Consider the following 20,457-nt stretch of genomic DNA (forward strand, 5'->3'; position numbering starts at 1 on the left):
CCCATGTTTGAGACCTTTTCTTCGGACAGATTAGTAGAAGTAGAAATTCTACATCAAAGTATAATTTTTTATGGGTTTTGATACCCATTGGGCTTGTTCTGTTTTCAAACAAGTGTTTTAGGCCAAATTCTTTCTTTGCTTGCTTATTGTGGATATACAGGTGTGGGCAAAAGTAGGTTTACAGTTGTTTGTGTGGAAAAAGACATGCAGGTTATGATTATTAAAATAGCTTTATTAACACAAAAGAGGGTTGCAACTGTAAACCTACTCTTGCCACCTGTATAAAGAAGGCTTTGTTTATTTAGCTACATTTTTCCTCTGCTCTTAATTCTGTCTCTCTTTCTCCCTTTTCCCCCCTATTTTAGGCTACATTGATTACCCACCCACCCAGCACAGCATCTTGCGGGAAAAGCGTAGCATTTCCTAGAGGAATATGAGCATAAACGGGAAGGTGTCGCTGACTCTGAATTAAAATTTTAACCTGTCCCCCGAACAGCTACAGGATTTGGAAGCTGAATCAATGTTATCAGATGAGTTAGAGTCCAAACCAGAGGTGAGCCCCTCAGTCTGTTTCTCCCCCTTTGGCGGACCGTGTTCCAGAGCCTGTCCTCCTTAGTCTGGGCTCAGCAGACTCTTCCGCAGCGGGCCGGAGAGGCAAGCTGAGTCTTTGTGGGACATGTTATTTTGAATTTAGCTACTGGTTTATTATTTTTCTGTTTCTAAATACTTTTTCAAAGATTTAAGAATTCCATTTTTATCTCTTATGACTTTTAATACATGTTATTTAAATAAAAGTAAAATTATACGTCTAGATAGTTATATGACAAACTTTTATCTGTGGCATATGTGTGTAATGTGCGTATGTGTATGTTAAGTATTTACTACCACACACCATTCTTTTATTAATTTTGCAGATATCTGAAAGTATTTTTTAATGTAATTAGAGGACTTAACCATTTTTATTTTTTTTTTCATTTTAATTTAATTATATCTGTGTTACATAATGGAAAGGTCACTGAGTTTGTAATCAAATTACTTAAGTTTGAAGACTGACACTGCTTCTAACTAGTCTTGTGACTCTAAAAAAACCATTTAGTGTCTTCAGCTTGATTCCTGATCTCTAAAATACATGTTCGGGCTTACTGAGTTACAGTGAGGGCTAGGGGAGCCGGTACATAAAAGTGCTTTATAAAAATGTAATCGGTACAGTGTGGTTGAATTTTTAATAGCCATCATTTAAAAATAATTATTTTTATCATTTCTTCGTTTGGTGGAAGATAACAGAGGTTAAATTAATTATGTAATTCAGCCTTTCTCTAGAGCAGATGTCTTGATAAAAATAACTTGAAATTTTATTTGTCGTTAATCTAGTTTTTAAATGAATATGGCTGAGACTAGTGAACGATCAAGACTTGATGACATCATCAACTTTTGGTAAATTCAGAGGTTTATAGCCACTTCTAACAGCTTGTGTTTCTCAATGTTGTTTCCCCTCCCTCCACCCCCTAGCTCCTGGTACAGTTTGTTCAGAATACGTCCATCCCGCTGGGACAGGGGCTAGTAGAATCAGAAGCTAAAGATATTACTTGCTTGTCCCTCCTTCCGGTGACTGAGGCCTCAGAATGCAGTCAGCTAATATTACCAGGTAACACTTAAGATCACCACAGGTAAAATAAATGAGTCATAAGAACTTAGCCTATTTTGTGGTACCGGGGGAACGGGAGAACGGATTTTATAACTGACTGGTGGGAACTACACTTTTGGAATCGTGGAGAAAAAGGAGCCATAGGAGTCCTAAGTGCATTGGTAGTTTATGCCGTAGGAGTGGGTATGATGACCCATATGGGATAACCCAGTGAGTATGAGCCTGAGAAGAAAGAAGGCTAAGGTAGAATGCCCTGGAGCTCCCTGTTCAAGGTGCAGGGTCAGGCAGGAGAGCCTGTGGAGGAGGGGAGAAGGAAAGGCTAGAGGAGTGTGAGGAATATTGCGTGGAGTACAGACATGGAACCCGAGGCAGTAGTCAGTGTGTCAGAGGTTCCTAAGGGGCCCACTGAGAGAGGGTCAACAAGGCTGCTATTGACCTTAGTGGGGCCTGCTCCGTGGAAAGGGGTGGAAGGCCAGGCAGCAGTGGGTTGAGGTATTAGTGTAAGATAAGCATAGTTAAGTATCTACACTTTGTAAAGACTCTCCTGCCATGGGAAGGATGTAAGATAGATGGAAATTCTTTTCTCAGATTGGGAATATTTAAGGGTGGCTTTATGCTGAAAGGAAAGAGCCAGTTAGCGGAGCTGCACATCTGCAGTGTGGGTGATGGCTGAGGAGGCTTCGGGAGACGTAGAGTAGGATGACGTGGAGCGCTTTGGATGGGAAGGGCGTAGCCCTGTCGCTCGACTGCTGTCAGAGACAACGTTGCTTTCAGGTGCAGTGCTTTTCCTTCTGGTTCTTGTTTTAAAATTTGGGACATTACGTTAAATCAGGGGAGGATCAACATCAGCCTGTTGGTGACAAATTATTTGTCATAAAGTCTTCTGGTTACTGTCTTCTAGTGCTCTTTTTTCTTTGAGTTTCAAGTGACTTTAAAATCTATTTAACTGTGTAAAGATGCAAGAAGGGCAGGTGTTATAAACTAACCAATGTTGACTTAAGGCTTCCCTGAGTAGCTCCTTGTTTTTCCACACACTCCCCTCTCAATTCCCATTTTTCTACTAGTGTGTTGGGAGTCTTTCCAGGTACTTAGGGTTTTCAATATGAGAAAATTTCCACACGCCAATAAATTTTGATCTTCATTAGGCTTTGTCCGTGACTTTTCTCTCCCAATTTTAATTTGTTGAATAAATATTTAACAATAGTGAAGGAAATGAAAACAGAAACAAAAGCATCTATCTTCTTTTTCACATTACCTTCTTTTAGTTCTAATTTTGATTTAAAACATTTCGAGAACCGATAGATAATTACTCATGTACTCACCTCCCAGCTCATAAAACACAGCATTGCAGTAGCAAATGTGTCTGCACGTACCTCCCTAATCTCATTCCCCTCCCTCTGAAGTGCATGTGTATCATTCCGTGCACGGCCTGTGTGCTCGCTTTTCCCTTGGGGTATGTGGTAGATACACAGAAGTACAAAACCACATAGATGCACATATTGAAGAGTTACTGTAAAGGGGACCCCTGCCACTTACTTAATCTAGAAGTAGAACATGGCCAGCTCCTTAAACCCTCCATGGGTTCCTCCCTGATAAGGACGAGCTCTGTTGTCCCATAGGTCCCCACCATCCTTAACTTTTGAGACGATTTTTTGTTTGCAAGTTTCCAGTAACTGCCCAAGTCTAAGTAATACAGTTTAATTTTAACTGTTTTTGGACTTTAAGTTAGTGGAATTGTATGCATGTATGTTGTTGTATCCTTTTTTTTTTTTACTCTGTTTTTGTGAGGTTCATCCTTGTGGGTGGCTGTGGTTTGGTTGCATGAGTGTGCCACAGTTTCATGCTGCAATTGATGGATATTGGTTATTTTTCCAGTATTCTGTGATAAACTGTGTCTCTATGAACTTCATTAAAAATTTTTTTTGCAGTAAAATATACATGACAAAGTTCATCATTTTAATGAGTTAAAACCCAACTAGTTGTATAGCATTAAGTACATTTACATTGTTGTGTAACTTCCTTGGGCTCTGAAGTGACCATACTGTCCCTAGGCCTCCACTGTCATTCCTGTGATCTCATCTGTTATCTCCTTAAAACAGGAAAGAAAGGCTGTCTCTATTCGATAAAGATGAGCCCCTGAAAGCACTGGTGTAGGCACCGTAGTGCAGCTCCTCGTCATATTACAGCCAAACCCTTTGCAAACCGATGCCCTCCCTCACAGCAAAATTGGAGAGAGAGTATCTGATTATTTCTGTGCCTCCCGTGTAAATCCAGACTGCCATGAAGTGGGTCGATGATTCTGTAATATTTCAGTTTTTTCCCAGGCTGTGTTTTTCTTTTTCCCCTAATGACTCACTGGAACTGTCGCACACATGATGTAAAAATTAAAGGAAGTGATCTCTCCCCAAGAAACATAAGTAAAATTTAGATCATGTTCTTAAGTTCGTATTCACTGTGCAACCATACTTTTCAATCAGAAAGTGCTGACCCCTGGCCTCGCCAGGACAGAGATCCGTAAGTGCAAATGTGGATTTGGGCTGGCTTCCCGTTAGAACTTAAAGCCACCTCTGTGTTCTTTCCCGAGGCAGATTTTGTGTTTGTGAAATGAAAATGCCGTCTGTTCCTATAAGGATGTTAGGTTCCAGGGGATGTTTTAAGGGTGCCAGGTGAGATCTTGGGAGGTGGGTGCTTCATAAGTCTGTGGTGTTTTCTGTTTACTAGATGATACTCCAAGTCACACTAACTCCTCCAAGGAGGTCCCTTCTTCAGCTGTGCTGAGAAGCCTGCAGGTGAATGTGGGCCCAGACGGAGAGGAGACGAGGGCTCAGACTGTGCAGAAGTCCCCGGAGTTTTTGTCCACTCCAGAGTCTCCTAGCTTGTTGCAAGATCTACAGCCGAGTGACAGCACTTCTTTTATTCTTCTTAACCTAACAAGAGCAGGTAATTTTTGTCCTTTTCTGAACTCTGCTCATGCTTAAAATGGAATGAAGCTTTATTATTTTATTATTTTGGAGAGTGGATGTAGTCTAGCAACCAGTTCAGTGTGGGGAGAGAGAGGGTGGACTCCAGGATGACTGAGAAGTCTCTTGTTTGGGAAATGAGGTGGTGCTGGTCACCGAGATCGTGAACACAGAAAGGACAGGGCTGGGGGGCGGGGGGGCATGATTAGTTCCCCTTTGTGCCTGTTGATGTTGAAATGTGGGAGGGACATGCAGGAGGAGGTATCCTTTAGAGATAGAAACAGAAGTCCAGGGTTCTGGAGAGGTCTGGTGGGAAATAAGTCGTTTTGGTGCTTATCAGGATCCAGGAAATGTATGAAACAGTGAGTAGGATTCTTTGATTCAGGAATAGTCTAGAACAGCGGTCCCCACCTTTTTGGCACCAGGGTTTGGTTTCATGGAAGAAGACAGTTATTCCATGGACTGGAGTTGGGGGACGGTTTTAGGATGGTTCAAATGCATTACACTCAAGCTCACCTCCTGCTGTGCAGTGGGCTCCTGACAGGGCTGAAGTGGTACCAGTCTGTGGCCTGGAGGTTGGGGGACCCTGATCTGGAACATAAACAGAAAAGGAGACAAATCTGGGACCCTGAAAACAAAAGCCAAACATTTAAGAGAGTAACAGAAAAGCAGGAAGGAGTTGCTGGAGAGGGATGAAGAAACCAGAAGGAGAGTGGTGGTTACCGGAGGGAGAGGGGCGGTGGGGGGGGGTGGGGGGGGCAGGTAGCACAGGGTAAAGGGGGTCAAATGCGAAGTGATGGGAGGACTCGGTGAACACGCAGTGCAGCATACAGACGATGTCTTCCAGAACTGTGTACTTGAAACCTTTATAATTTTATTAACCAGTGTCACCCTAATAAATTCAGTAAGAAAACAATGTGAGTGACGTGGGGCTAGCCAAGGGAGGAAAACATTTTAAAGAAGAAAAGGTACTGAGTCATGCCAAATGCTTCAAAACGGGCTGGTGAGGTGAGGACTGGGAAGCGCATGTCTGGTGACCGTGGCGAGCGCAGCGGTTTTGCAGCAGCTGAGGTGGAGGCCGGGGTTAAAGAGATGGGGAGTAGGTGGCAGGGGAGAAAGTGGGCATGCAACGTAGAAGTTCCACTTGGTCACGAAAGTTGACTTTGAAGGGACAGGTGCAGGTGACAGCTAGAGAAGTACTTGGGACTTTCTATTCTTTAAAAAAATAAAAATAAAGATGGGAGAGACTTGAGCATGACGGACTTAAAGGCCGGAAAGGAGACTGTAAGCTGTCCAGTAGAGAGGAGGCAGCTGAAGGAGACATGTGGGGCTAATGGAAGGATGGGATGGGGTGAGGGCTCACCTGGTTGCCAGGAAGGACGGCTGTGCCTGTGAAAAAGGAGGAGGGAAGATAAAGACAAGCCTGTGGGCTGGGCGTGGAAAGGCGATAACCTAATCTTGGGTGAGAGCTGAAACTTGAGGTGAGAGGTGGAGGTCTGGGGTGGCTGGAGCAGCACACACGGGGTTTCTGCGCCAGGGCCCATCGAAGGGTTACTTGATAGCTAACTCTCGTCTATCCTCTTGTTCTTCCAGGCCTGAGCTCCTCAGCCGAGCACCTGGTATTTGTGCAGGATGAGGCCGAGGATTCAGGGAATGATTTCCTCTCCGGGGAGAGCACGGACAGTAGCATTCCCTGGTTCCTCCGGGTCCAGGAGTTGGCCCATGACAGTTTGATCGCTGCTACTCGGGCACAGCTGGCAAAGAATGCAAAAACCAGCAGCAATGGTGAGAGCCCTGTGGTGTTTTCCAGTATTCTGTGCAGAGATTTTGGTAATGCAGTGGTTATATTTTGAGTTCTGTTTTTCTGAAACTGAATTGCTCCTCATGACAGTTTAGCAGTTAGCCATGGGGTCTGTAATACTGTTTCTTTTGAGTTCAGCCTGTCTGTACTACTTCCTCTCCTATTTCCCTCCATCCGGGGATTTTCACAGTGTGGTCCCGGACTGTCACATCACCGAGGAACTTAGCAGTGCAGGTGCTCAGGCCCTATCCTGAATCAGACACTTGTCATCTTTTAGGAAGAAGCCCTTTTGGTGGTTGTGTTGGATGTTAGGGTTTGAGGGCCATGGCTTTGGGCAGCCACTCCGAGACCGCTGCAGAGCCTTTGCCATGTAGCATGCCTGTAACTTTCTTTTGTAAATAAGATAAAGTTTAAAGAAGAGGCAAAATCTAACAGGCAAAAGGAAGGGCCTTGGAAGGAGTGAACTCAGGGAACAAGTTACGGAGGCAGAAGGGCCCTGGGAGCTTAGGGGAGGGAAAGGGGAAAGTATAATGCACCCGGGGGAGGAGAAGCGGGGGAGAAAGGCACGGGCGTGCCCCCAGGAGGAGAGTGCCTGCCATAGTACTTTTGCTTTAGATTCGCCACTGTGTTTTCTCATTAACCTGTAATGATTAAGGTTATCGTGTTGGCCAAAAAGTAAGTTTTTTCTGTACTGTGGCTCTAGCAGTGCTTAGTTATCTTTAACTTCATTCGAAACAATTTTGTTAGATTGTATTGTGAGAGCTGCCATTTCAGCATGCATTTAAAAAGACTTACCAAAATTGGTAGATTTTTGTGCAGCCATTTTAATGTTAAAGATGGAATAAGATACACAGCATTTCGATGTATTATGTTTTATTATTTCAAGAAAGGCAACTGAAATGTAAAATAAAGAATTGTGCAGTGGATGGAGAAGGTGCTATGACAGATTGAATGTGTCAGAAGTGGTTTGCAAAATTTCATGTTACTCTTCACATTTTGACCCAATAACTCTTTGCTGTGGGGCTGTCTTACGCATTGGAGGATGCTTAGCAGCACCCTGGCCTCTACCCACTAGAAGCCAGTAGTAGGAGATAGCTGATGTACTCAAAATACCCAAATCAATAAAGTTCCTGATGAGAGTGAAAAATATGTCTTTTATTTTATGGAAAAAACTGAACAGACTTTTTGGCCAATCCAGTAGTACTATATTTGCCCATGAGAGGCAGTGTTGTAGGGGACTTGGGAGTTGGACTCTAGGGGCCTGAGATCTGTCTCTGGTGCCATCCTCTACTAGCTCCTTGCCTGGGGAATATAACCTCCCTTAGCTTCAGCTTTCTCGTGTTCAGAGCAAAGAGATCAGGTAGCTTACCTGATTGGGTTGTTAGAGAGATTAAATAAGATCCTATCTGTGACATGTCCTATAATCAGCAAAGCATTGTATGGGTGTTTTTGTTACTCTCCAAATATGTTTCTTTGCTACCTAACAACTACCTTGAGGCACTTGAGTATAAGGTGAATCCAAATATATGATAATCTTCCATTTCTCAGTGAAATGATTCCCTAAAAGCCTTTTGGGGGGCTAACTGTGATTTATAAACTTTTAGGCATGTAGGTAAAATTGAACATTGTAAATTGCCATGTGAGAATTTTATTTTGGTTACACACACATTTTAAATTATACAGAACATTAATTTGATGTTGCTTTTTACACACTAACATGTAATGAAATGATTTTACTCAACATTTTAATACATGTAAACAAATACCTTTATCATTACTAAAGCCACTTTGTGAGTCCTGTAGCACAGTTCATTAAAGCAAATCATCTTGCCCTGGCCGGGTGGCTCAGTTGGTTGGAGTATTGTCATGTACACCAAAAGGTTGTGGGTTCACTTCCCAGTTAAGGCACATACCTAGGTTGTGAGTTCAATCCCCAGTCAGAGCATGTGCAGGTTGCAAACTGATCGATATTTCTCTCTTACATTGATATCTCTCTCTTTCTCTCTCTCTCCCCACCCCATCCCTCTCTAAAATCAATAAGCCTATCCTTTGGAGGATTAATTTTTTAAAAAAAGCAAATCATCTTCATATCCATCTAAATTTATTGAGATATAAAAATATTTTAATTTTGCATTTGATGCTTGCATCAGGGGTCAGCAAAGGTCCATGGACCAAATACACACCTGTTTTTGTAAGTAAAGTATTACTGGAATACTAGTATGCCAATTGGTTCTATAAATTGTCTATTACAGCAACTACTAATGCAAAGTTCAGTAGTTGTGGCAGACCATATAGCCCTCAGAGTAAAAAATATTTACTGTGTGCCTTTACAGAAAGAGCCCACTGATCCCTGCTCTGTATGACATCCAAAGGCAAAAGGTCCTCCCGTAACTGTAAGACCTTTGAAGTGTTTGCAGTTGTTGTTCAACTTCTGCAGTATTGCAGCTTCTGCAGTTTCTTTGTTTCTGGTTTTTTGCTCTTTGAACCAGTTGATTCGGTGACCTCTGAATATCCCAAACTATCATTGGTTGAGGTCATTTTAAAGCTAATCTGTCTTCTGCAGACAATACTTTTTTTCCCCCAAAAGCAGAGTAGTTGAGGGACCACACCTTTAGTGAGTGACTTTATAAGGACTCGAACACAAGACCACTCGCTCTTTTCTTAGGGATTTTCTTATGCTTCAGATTTATCAGTGTTCTCATTGTGTCTACGGAATTGAACGCACAAAGCCCCACTGTCACTGGTTAAATCTCAAATTAGCAAGGGGTTTCTACAGACCTTTCAGTAGAAATTAATTCGGTGGAACTTTAGAATTTGGAAATTTCTTTTACAGTATATGGTGTTTACATTTTACCTATGTACAGATATTTTTCAATTAAACCAAAGAACTGCGGGACAATTATTTTAAAAGGAACATATCAAGTAACAGAAGGCATCTCAGATTTTACTTGGACCTTGGAGCAGTTAGTTTTATGGCTAGCATTTGATTAAGCACAGCAAGGAGGACGTAGGGCCGGCAGGAAGAGAGTCGGATTAATAGATGGGACAGGCACTACTCAGCTGTCGGGTTCCGGGGAGTGTGGCAGCTACAACTTACATGTCCAAATCTTGGCTTTTGAGGGAAAGTTAGAAATTAAATGTTATTCCCAAGGTACAAGTGAAAAGACAAACTATACATGTCTATAGCAGAATTAAATGAATGCTTTTCTCTATTGATGTCCAACTGTGTCGGAAACAAAATGAAAGAAAAGGAGCACCACCTGCTACTTTGGAATTTATATATATTTTTAATTAACTGATTTATTTAAATTTAAGGGAGGCACTGCACTGTATGCTTCTCTCCTCCCCTCCTTTTATTCTGTTGAACAGAAAACTTCAGTAGGTATTATCTCTCACGTTTTACAGTGTGGTTAGAAATTGAAAGACCTGCTGAGTTTTTGCATTCTTTATTGTATACCTGAAGAGGGGTGGTGCAGGACACTAGAAGGTGGTTCGTACTCTCTAGGATGACAGGCGCACTCAAATTGACTTCAGGAGGTAGACATCTAAGAATCCCATCTACAAAAGAAATTAACTACCATGAGCCTGGAACTAAGCCGGAATGACTGTTCCTGCTTTAACTACAAGATTTGGTTACCTGGAACTTTAAGTCGTTTTCTCTAGCGCTGGACTCTGGGTGTTGATATAGCTGCCCTCCCACCAATCTGTGTAATGCAAAATAGGTTTAACTCTGCTTTTTGGTATGAAACCAAAGAATGGACATTTTGTACTTTTGCCAAAGAGGCCCAGTCTTGGACAACAAAGCATGATGGCTTTGGGTGTTCTCTAGAGTAAAGGGGTGGCATATAGAGCGCTCTCACTTCTTTTGTTAAGTGGGTACAAAGATTTGGGGAAGACGAAGATGGATATTTGATCATTGGTCGCCAGGAATAAAATAGAAGAGCTTTTATTATTTGAACCAAAGAACCTGAGCAGGGTCCTTTCCTGGATTACAAATATGTGCCTCTCTTATAGGAGAAAACGTCCACCTTGGTTCTGGCGACGGGCAGCCCAAAGACTCTGGGCCCCTTCCTCAAGTGGAAAAGAAGCTCAAGTGCACAGTGGAAGGCTGTAACCGGACGTTCGTGTGGCCAGCGCACTTTAAGTACCACCTCAAAACCCACCGGTGAGCAAATCCGAGGTTCCGTACCGAGGTTCAGTGGGCCTTGGAGCCACGGCCCACTGATGCTTCCAGAGGAACTCGTACCCACAGTTCGACAAACTGAAGGCCGGCAGGGGCTGCCGCGCTGTTGTGGTTAAGATGTCTTTTGTTCTCTAGTAGAAAGATATTCATTGTCTCATCTCATTCTTGACATACATTTAATAAGACATTCACACCTAAGTGAGCTGCTGCAAGAGTTCCCAAATCACGTTATAAGCATACTTTCTTGGAGAACTTAAAAGAATAATTCATAAATGTGGGCCCCACCCTAAACCTATGGAATCCATACTGGATTTTGAGAAGAAGGGCCAGGGCATCTGTAGTTTTAACAAACTTCAGGTAACTTCAGTATATCCAGGTTGGGGGTTTACTAACTGCCTCAGAAGTCAGTAGGAGCTTTGACTTGTCCTCTCTAGCAGTAAACATGTTCAAGTATTGTTGCTCATGCAGTTTTTTCCCCCAGGAATGACCGCTCCTTCATATGCCCTGCAGAAGGCTGTGGGAAAAGTTTCTACGTGCTGCAGCGGCTGAAGGTGCACATGAGGACCCACAATGGAGAGAAGCCCTTTATGTGCCCTGAGTCCAGCTGTGGTAAGCAGTTCACCACAGCTGGGAATCTGAAGAACCACCTGCGGATCCACACAGGTGTGTGCGACCCCAGCATCGACACGATGAGATACTGACCACATAAACCTTTCCAGATATCTTCAAACACTGCACGATTTGGGGCAGTAACACTGAGTCACAGAAGCCTTACAGAGCCCGTGCTAGGCACTAATGGGGTAAAATGGGGGGAGTTACAAAAGCCGAGATATAATCCCCGACGTCAAGGAGTTTGCTTTCCTGTTAAAACTTCACAACATGTAGATAAGTGACTTGTTCTGGGTCAAACAGCATGTTAATATCAGAGCAGCAGAATAAAAACAGCCTGGCTCGTAGTCTGAGAAGGAGACGTGAGGGGACAACCGAAGGGGAGGGCGACCTTCCAAGCCACCTGGCCCAGCACAAGCTAAGTCTTGCCGGAGCTTAATCACTGAGCTCAGACCCCCGCCTCAGGGTATGTAACTGTTCTCTGCTTTCTCGCCCCGTCGTTGTCTCTGCCTTGTTCATTCTTGCATAGCTAAAATGATAGCAGGTACAATTCAAGGACATTTAAAAAGTAAAATCCAAGTGGAAGCCACATTTGTTCCAGGCATGATTTCTTCTAGATTGACATTACCACTGGCTATGTTTTAGGATGGAGTAGCTCTGTTCTCACCTCCTCCTTTTAATTAATTAACTTGTTTATTGACTGATTGACTATTTAGAGAGAAAATCATCGACTTGTTGTTCCACTTATTCACGTGTTCAGTTTGTTTCTTGTATGTGCCTTGACCGGATATCAAGCCTGCCGCCTTGGTATGTCAGGACAGCGCTCCAACTGAATTAACCAGCCAAGGGGCTCAGCTCTTCCTTGAAAGAGTAAACTATACTTGCTTCAAGAAAGCAGTTTGACTAAAAGAACAAGTGAAACATCTAACTGAACAGATTAAGAAAGTAGAGCTCAGCATGCCTTACTGTCAAATGCAGTGATCTTTTCACGCTTATGCTGCTCATCACCTTTGTAGCATTTCATTACACAGAACATCTTAAAATGCTTTCTTTTACTTTAGAGGATCACCTGACTTTCTCTCTTCATTCTGTTACTAGTTGTCCCTTGTTAATCTTCTCCTTGTTCATCAGTTTCACCTGGCTGGTGTAGCTCAGTGGATTGAGCCCTGGCCTGCAAACCGAAGAGTCCTCAGTTTGATTCCCAGTCAGGGCACATGCCTGGGTTGTGGACCAGGTACCCAGTAGGGGGTGCACAAGAGGCAAGCACACTTGTTTCTTTCCCTCTTTCTCCCTCCCTTCCCTTCTCTCTAAAAATAAAATAAAATAAATAAAATATTTTAAAAAATAAAAATGTTAAGACAAGAGATTCTACTACCGTCCCTGTTTACAAGGATCTTAGGAGCTGTCTGTCAAGAATCAGGAACCGAGACGCGTCTCTTATTGTTTCACTCCCGCCATTTCTGAACTGGCCCCAGGCACTCTTAAGTTGCAAGGCTCCTGTGCCTGAAATTTCCTTCCATCCTTGTCATCTTTTAAGACCAGCTTAAATTCAGCTTCTTAAAAAAAAAAAAAAGATCATAGAGTCCCGCCCTTTCTAAATGCTAAAACCCCCTTTTGTACAAGACTTTCTATTTAAGTTATTTACATTTATCTCTCTCACACTAGTCTGTGACCCTTAGAGGACAGACACTGCGTCTGATTATTTTCACTTTCTATTTTGAAATGATTACAGACTTACAGGAAGTTGCAAAAATAGTACAAGGAGTTCTGTGTGTGCTTTACCCAGCCTCCCCAGTGAGCGGCGGCTGATGCAGTCGTACAGTATCAAAGCCAGGCGTTAACGGTGCTGTCAGTCAGTCTGCAGCCCTTCTGCAGTTTTTACCATGCATGCTTGAGTTTTAAAATAACAGTAATATTGTAGAAAAAATTACAGAAAAGCAAAAAGAGGAAAATAAACCATCTATAGTACTACTATTAGTATACCTACTTTTAACATACTGTTACAGATTTTTCTGTGTACCTCTGACTAAACATGTTATTTGTTTTGTAAAATGAGACTATAACACCTACTTTATAACCTTTAAAAATATACATTTTTGAATGGATCTAGAAACTGCTTCTTAAAGAGAATTGATATAAGGTAAAAACCCAGGCAGCATAAATTACACCCTGTTAATCTTGATACCCCAGAGAGGCTGGGGTCACTGGAGAAGGTAGGTCAGTGCAGTTGGGGGCCAGCTCTGGAGCCAGGAGGGAGGCATGATGCCCGGAGGCAGCCACTGTTACAGGAAAGGGCAGGGCTCTCCGCCCGGTGGGTGTGTACTGGCAGGTCGTGGAGAGGTGACATTGGGCAGATAGCCCAGGTGAAATTATAGAGCGTGAATTTATAAAATCAGAGTAAGTCACTGGAAGCAGAAAATGATTGATGGGAAAAGAAAGAGACATTTCCTCAGGAACCTGAGTCTTCATCTCATGTTCTCTTTCTAGGGGAGAAGCCTTTCCTTTGTGAAGCACAGGGCTGTGGCCGCTCCTTTGCTGAGTATTCCAGCCTCCGAAAGCACTTGGTGGTTCACTCAGGTACTCAGACCAGGGTGCAGAAGAACCTCAAGTGAGAGTGGTGAAGACTGTGAGAATGGTAGCAGGAAATAGGAGAAGGGGGTACTATGAACTTGGGGTTGGAATCCCTGAGTATGGTACGGATCTTAGAGGTCCAGGGAAGGCTGATCTGAACTCGGAAGCAGATATTCTGTGTGGCTGCCGTGGTCTTACACCAAAGATGTTGTTTTGTGAAGGCAGCGGTGCAGTGGGTCTGGACCGGATGGGGGGCTGGGAACAGTGAGCGTGCTAAGCCTTCCTGGTGACTTTTCTGGCTGCTTCTGTGTACTGAAGGTTGCAGGGCAGGGGGCAGGTGGTGAGTGGGAGAAGGAGCAGCCTCTTATGATTAATTTAACATTCCATGGGCTTCTCCATCTAGGTCTTGAGTCCATTTTCTCGTTGTCAGAAATGTACCTTGTCTTTTTGGCTCTCCTGTCTTAACGTGGCCTGTTTCAGGGGAGAAGCCTCATCAGTGTCAAGTCTGCGGGAAGACCTTCTCTCAGAGCGGGAGCAGGAACGTGCACATGAGGAAGCACCACCTGCAGCTGGGCGCAGCTGGCGGTCAAGAGCAGGAGCAGACTGGTGAGGAGAGAGGGTACGGCGGAGGGCCGGGTCTTCCTGCCAGGTAACCGGCTGCCTGGTTATCTGGACATTTTCTGATTCTATTTTGGGTAGAGACCTGGTCTCCTTTGATGGGCCAGTGGTTTCCAAACGTAGCTGTAGAGTACAATCCTCTGCAGGCTTTTCAAACATGTATGTTCGTACTGCTTGTCCGCCCTTCCCCCCAAACAAAACCAGACCAAATGTGATAAATGAGATTACTCAGAAGTAAGGTCCCAGAACCTGCTGTTTTAAAAGCCCCCTCAGGGAGCCGGGTGGTGACTAGTGCCGGTCCACGCGCCAGCATCTGGGTGCCACCGTGACAGAGACTTCTGCGTGACCGGAACTTCAGCGTTTTTACTTCAGTCCTGCCTCCCTTTTTACCCGAACTTAAATTTGATAGCAGTTTTTATGATTATTACGCCTTTTCCGTGTCTTTCCTTAACCAATTATTTCATTCCAAATTATTACTTCTCAGGAACCATCCACCTCATTTCATAGGCTGATTATCCAGATGCTGATCACAAGCAAAGATGTTTATCTGTGAGGCTCACACCTTCCCCTTCTAGGCTTACGTACTCTTTCCAAAAGTAGGTGAAATAGGAGGTGGTATCCAAGATACAGGTTAATTTTTAGTTCTGAAAGAAAAGGCCAGCTTCCTGTGAAGGAAAACAGGGACCAGGCGCAGCCTGGACTGCCGTGTGTCTCTCACACCCTGTTCTCCGTGCAGCCGAGCCGCTCATGGGCAGTAGTTTGCTGGAAGAGGCTTCGGGGCCCAGTAAAGGCCTGGTGTCCGTGAGTTCCCAGCCCAGCCTTGGTGGAGAGTCACTGAACCTACCAAACACCAATTCTATCCTAGGAGTGGATGATGGTAAGAGTTTTAACTCTCCTTTATTTGGGGAAAATGGGCTGCCACTAGAGACTAAGGAATGGGATTATCTCCAGAATGGAGGATTTAATTTCATTTCTTGTGAGTAGCTGTGGTATGCTTTAGCAGCATTAGTGTTCTTTGTCTCTGGGGTGGATAAGTGAATTTGTTAAAAAAATCATTGAAAAGATGGTGTAACAATAATATAAAGAGGAAAATTTTAAAGAGAACAATTATGCATAATCCTAGCATCCTAGCCCAACTATTTCTATCTTTCCTATTGCAGTTATGGAAGAACTTAACTTTTAAAACATTTAAACAGAACATAACCAGGTTTTACAGAGGAGATATAAAGCAATTTCTCCATACCTTCAAAAGCCATATCTTCTGGAGAAAAGAAAGGGCTCTCTAGGAAACAGTTGCTCCTCTCTGGTATAGAAATTTCACCCAAGTTACACAGGCCAGGCCCTCTTCTCTGAAAAACTTAACAGGTGAGGTCAGCATGCATTCATTCAGTGCCTACTGTGTGCCTGGCACCGTGGGAAGGACGAAAGTAGAAGACAGGGCCCTTAAAATCTCACTGAGAAGTTAAAACTTACAAACGGGTAACAACATTGAGTGAACAGAAGATAGTATAGAAATAAACATTAAATTACCTGGTATAGTTTGGAAGAGCAGTTGAAGCTAAAGAGCCCCTAAAAGAAATTTAAATTTACTTGAGGGCTAAGGGGTTTATATAGAAACTATTTCCAAAAGGTCTTCATGGTGATCCCACTAATGAACATTTAATAAGTAGGAGGTCTGCATGTTAGGTACCCCTGTCCTATTCGGTCTGTTGGGGGCACAAGGGACCACATCTGTGTACCTTCTACATGGAGCCAACGCAGCCGAGCTCTACAACCTAAGGCTCCTCTGTTCTACGAATGACGCTAGCGGTCGGCTGGAGCGTGAGGCACAGAAATTGCCTGGCGGCCCTTTGCCAGCCTGAAGGAGGAAAGTCTCATGGAAGGAGGGGACACTGAGTAGGAACTCTGTAGCTAGGTTTACTTCTTGCCCTGCACAGAGCGTGCTGCTTGTGTCACAGGTGGCTGCTCTCAGGGTCGGCGCTGGTTTCCTGACGCGCCTGTCCAAGCAGCCTGTGCCCTGTTTCAGTCCAGTTAACAGTGATGGAGCCGTGTCACTCTCAGTCGGTATATGGAAAAGTGGTCAGCTCCCATATCAAGATTTCCTGCCAGTTCTTCCCATCCCCTTTTTGTAATACTTTCCAAATTTGCTGGTAATGGTCATCAGATAAGAATTAATTTGGAAGAAATACAGGAACACGGGATTCAGTTTTTCAGGGAACAGTTTTAAAATTCTTAGTAAGAGGCTTGATAATTCAAGTAGGTATACGTGTGGATTCACTTTTCATTGAAACGTTCTTCTGTTGCTTCACAGAGGTGCTTGCTGAAGGATCCCCACGCCCCCTGTCCGCAGTGCCTGATGTGACACATCACTTGGTGACCATGCAGTCAGGGAGGCAGTCATACGAGGTTTCTGTCCTGACGGCTGTGAATCCACAGGAGGTAAAACTGCCTCTGGCCCTTGCTCTGTTCCTGTGGACACTAATGCGGAGAGCGATTGGGAATCTAGTTTAGAGGGTTTGCAAAATTCTCTGATTTCAGTTTCCTGGAAATTTGGAATTCTTTTAAGCTCAGTGCGAGTCCAGCTTTGAAAGGAGCTTGAGTGGTGGGGCTTCCTGAATCGTGGGCCTGGTCAGTTACAGGCGAGACTCTCAGCTGCAGTTTTCTGTATCCTCATGTTTTAGTGAATTTCTGCTCCCACTGTTTCCTGCCTTGCTATGAGATGCGTTTGCTTTTGTTTTTATGAAGAAAATAACATCCTGGGACTAAGTGGTCCTTGAGTAAAAAGGTAGTAACAAAATCATTTTGAGAAATTACTGTTCATTTTCATAAAGTTATATGTCTAGGAGATACCAGGCTGAACCAACTGGGCATATAGATATGTGTTCATTGATTTACTAAATGAGAACCATCGTCTAAATTAAAGAGGGGTTTTAAGATTGTTAAGAGTAAAGATGTATCATTATAGACCAAAGCTGAGATCATCCCCACTCTTGTATTTCCAATTACTATGAACAGATGCAAAAGTGGGACAGTGAAGAAGGCTGATGGGGAAAAAAAAATTGATTCATTTGAAATACACTGTTGGAGAAAAGCTCTTACGGATACCCCGGACCACCAGAAAGATGAACAAGGGGGTCCTAGAGCAAATTAAGCCTGAAACACAGACAAAACTGAAGCTGCCCTACCTCACGCACGTCATGGGAAGGCAGGGCTCTTTGGGAAAGACATTAATGCTGTGAAACAGAAGACAGGAGGAAAGTAGGACATGGAGTGACTCCATGACAGAAGCCGTGGGCACGAGGCTGCGGGAGCTGAGCAGGGCCGGTGAGGACAGGACGTCATGGACCCTGCTCGTTCGTAGGGCTGCCAGGGTCAGAGCTGACTCGCTGGCATGCGACACATGTCCTCGGTTCCTTCCTAAGTTCCTTTCTCCTGATTATTGCTTTGGAGCATGTCCACTGCTCTTGCACCTGGGCACATAGGTCATAGCATTGACTTCAGAGTGTCCTTGTCTAGATGACGCCCGCTCACTCCCCCAGACAGACACAACAACAGGGGCCACCAAAACTCCGAAACTCAGCCTTCACCCCAGGAGGACACCAAGGGCCTTTAGGGCCCTAAGTAACTGTTTCCTAATGGGAACCCCACTTAATAGAAGAATATTATCAACACAAAGTAGAAAGTGCTGCCCTCAGATGTGGCTAAAGATCTTGTCATTTTTTCCTCATGGGTCCTTGTATATTTATAAACACACCTTCTGTCTTTCCTTTACTATTACCATTAGTAACAAAATCATTCTCCAGGCATCTCCACTGCCCACCCCTCCTTTTCCTTGTTGAGGTGGGCTAATCACATTCTGGAATACTGGGTTGGCCTAAAGGTTTGTCCCGTTCTTCCGTCAGATGGCTCTAGTAGCACTTTGTGTTTAACTGCCTATGAAACAATGTTGTTAGATTGTATTGTGGCAGCCGTCATATCAGTGTGCATTTTAAAAAAACACCAAAATTAGTGAATTTTGGGGTAGCCATTTTAATATTGAAGGTAGAAAATAAGCAACATTTTCAGCATATTGTGCTTTATTATTTCAAGAAAGGTAGAAATGCAGAAAAAGATTTGTGCAGTGTATGGAGAGGCGCTGTAATTGACTGAAGGTGTCATAGTGGTTTGTGAAGTTTTGTGCTGGAGATTTCTCGCTGCTGGATGATGCTTCATCTGGTTGGATAGACCACTTTAAGTTGATAGTGATCAAATCGAGTCATTAATCAAAACAATCAACGTTATACCATGTAGAGATAGCCAATATACTCAAAATATCCAAATCAATAAGGTTATTGGTAAAAATGAAAAATGTGTCCTTTTATTTTAGGGAAGACCCCCCACCAACTCTTTAGCCAACCCAGTACCTTCATTGTTCTCAAGCTGTAAGCCCCTCAAGGCTCCAGCCTGAGTCCTCTCCCTCCTCCAGGGTCTAGGTACCAGCTGACCTTTCCCCCAAGGAATGAGGAATGTTGATTCCCTGGGGATTCTCAGATGCTGGAGGAGGATAAGGGAGTTTGCAGCCCTTAATACGACACATACCCATTGCAAATTCTGTTTTTGAAGGTCACCACGCATTACATACTGACCTATAAGAATCTACTGATGCACTGATAGGACTCCTGTAAATTTGCTCTAAAAATAAAAATAACATGAAGACTATCACAGAATAACCAAATCAAGTGTAAGACGTTTTCGTGGAAAATATATCAAAACCACATCTTACTCAGATGGTTTAAACTGGACAATTTCCATTTTCCCTCCGTGTTGCTAGCTCTCTCATGAATCAGAGGGTTCTCGTACAGGCCCCTGGGGGCTCCAGGGCTTCTGGGTCTCCTGCTGACTGCAGGTCACCCCAAATGGGGTCCCATGTCACCTTGAATTCACGTTCGAGAATTCGAGAAGCAGTGTAAGTGATTGCCAGCTAACTTGACTATATCTTGGAGTGCTTCCTGGATAAAACAAAGAGAAACAATTTACGAATTCTATAACATTTTTCATAAAGTGCCATTGCTAAGTTTGAGCTCAAACATCTGGATCTTGGCCTAGATTAAAAATACCATTTTTAAAAAATACATTTTTATTGATTATGCTATTACAGTTGTCCCATTTCCCCCCTTCACTTCCCGCTGCCCTGCACAGCCCCTCCCACCCACATTCCCCCCCCCCTTTAGTTCATGTCCATGGGTCATACATATTAAGTTCTTTGGCTTCTACAGTTCCCATACTATTCTTATCCTCCCCCTGTCTGTTTTCTCCCTACCATCTATGCTACTTATTCTCCGTACCTTTTTCCTCCCCCCCCCATGTCATCTCCATTTCTGTGGTTCTGTTCCTGTTCTAGTTGTTTGCTTAGTTTGCCTTTGTTTTTGTTTTAGGTGTGGTTGCTAATGATTGTGAGTTTGCCGTCATTTTACTGTTCTAAAAACACCGTTCTTACATCCCTAGCACACAGCATCAAATGAAATCTGTGGGTTCTTTAAATTTTGTTTAAATGTCTTTAAATTCTATACTATTAAATTCTACCTAAATTACCTTCATCCAAATTGAGATCACCAAGTATATACATCTCCAGCTCAAGAATGTATCTGATTAGATTTTAATAAGCCCAGTTTGTATTCTGAATTCACTGCATTATTCCTATCTCATTCTCTTTTCATAATAAAATGGAACCCAATTTCATTTATTATTGTACAAAACCACCTTTCAGCAGACCACCGTAAGTGTAGAGGAGATCCTCTGTCGTAGCTGCCACCCTGCTGCAGTCCCTCAGGCTTGTCTCCCTGCGTCACAGGAAGGGCATTCCTTTAAGCCAGGCGAGTCAATCTCATTTTCACCGGGGGCCACATCAGCCTTGAGCTTGCCTTCAAAGGGCCGAATGTAATGTTAGGACTGTATAGATGTAACTACTCCTTAACAGTTAAGTGAGAGCTTGGCGTTCCCGCTGGGCAGAAACAAGGTGCCCGGCCAGATAAACCAGGTGGAGGGCCAGGTTTGGCCCTCGGGCCTTGTGTTTGCTGCCTGTGCTCTAAGC

General features: G+C 43.6%; 1 protein-coding gene across 3 annotated transcripts in view; it reads left to right on the plus strand.

Annotated features, from left to right (window-relative positions):
* Positions 1 to 20,457, plus strand: part of ZNF410 (zinc finger protein 410) — a 32,982-nt gene that overhangs the window by 11,298 nt on the left and 1,227 nt on the right. For 2 of the 3 annotated variants that reach the window (XM_028507341.2, XM_036011960.1), the window contains exons 2-11: positions 366 to 553; positions 1,510 to 1,645; positions 4,367 to 4,585; positions 6,199 to 6,390; positions 10,421 to 10,571; positions 11,071 to 11,252; positions 13,686 to 13,775; positions 14,250 to 14,375; positions 15,124 to 15,264; positions 16,699 to 16,826. In XM_028507341.2, coding sequence (XP_028363142.1) covers positions 521 to 553; positions 1,510 to 1,645; positions 4,367 to 4,585; positions 6,199 to 6,390; positions 10,421 to 10,571; positions 11,071 to 11,252; positions 13,686 to 13,775; positions 14,250 to 14,375; positions 15,124 to 15,264; positions 16,699 to 16,826 — 1,398 coding nt within the window. In that variant the 5' untranslated portion in view covers positions 366 to 520. Of the gene's footprint in view, positions 1 to 365; positions 554 to 1,509; positions 1,646 to 4,366; positions 4,586 to 6,198; positions 6,391 to 10,420; positions 10,572 to 11,070; positions 11,253 to 13,685; positions 13,776 to 14,249; positions 14,376 to 15,123; positions 15,265 to 15,547; positions 15,753 to 16,698; positions 16,827 to 20,457 lie in introns of all 3 variants that reach the window. The other variant, XR_004900024.1, reaches the window with a different exon arrangement.

Source organism: Phyllostomus discolor, chromosome 1 (genome assembly GCF_004126475.2).
Source record: "Phyllostomus discolor isolate MPI-MPIP mPhyDis1 chromosome 1, mPhyDis1.pri.v3, whole genome shotgun sequence".
In the NCBI taxonomy this organism is placed as follows: domain Eukaryota; kingdom Metazoa; phylum Chordata; class Mammalia; order Chiroptera; family Phyllostomidae; genus Phyllostomus; species Phyllostomus discolor.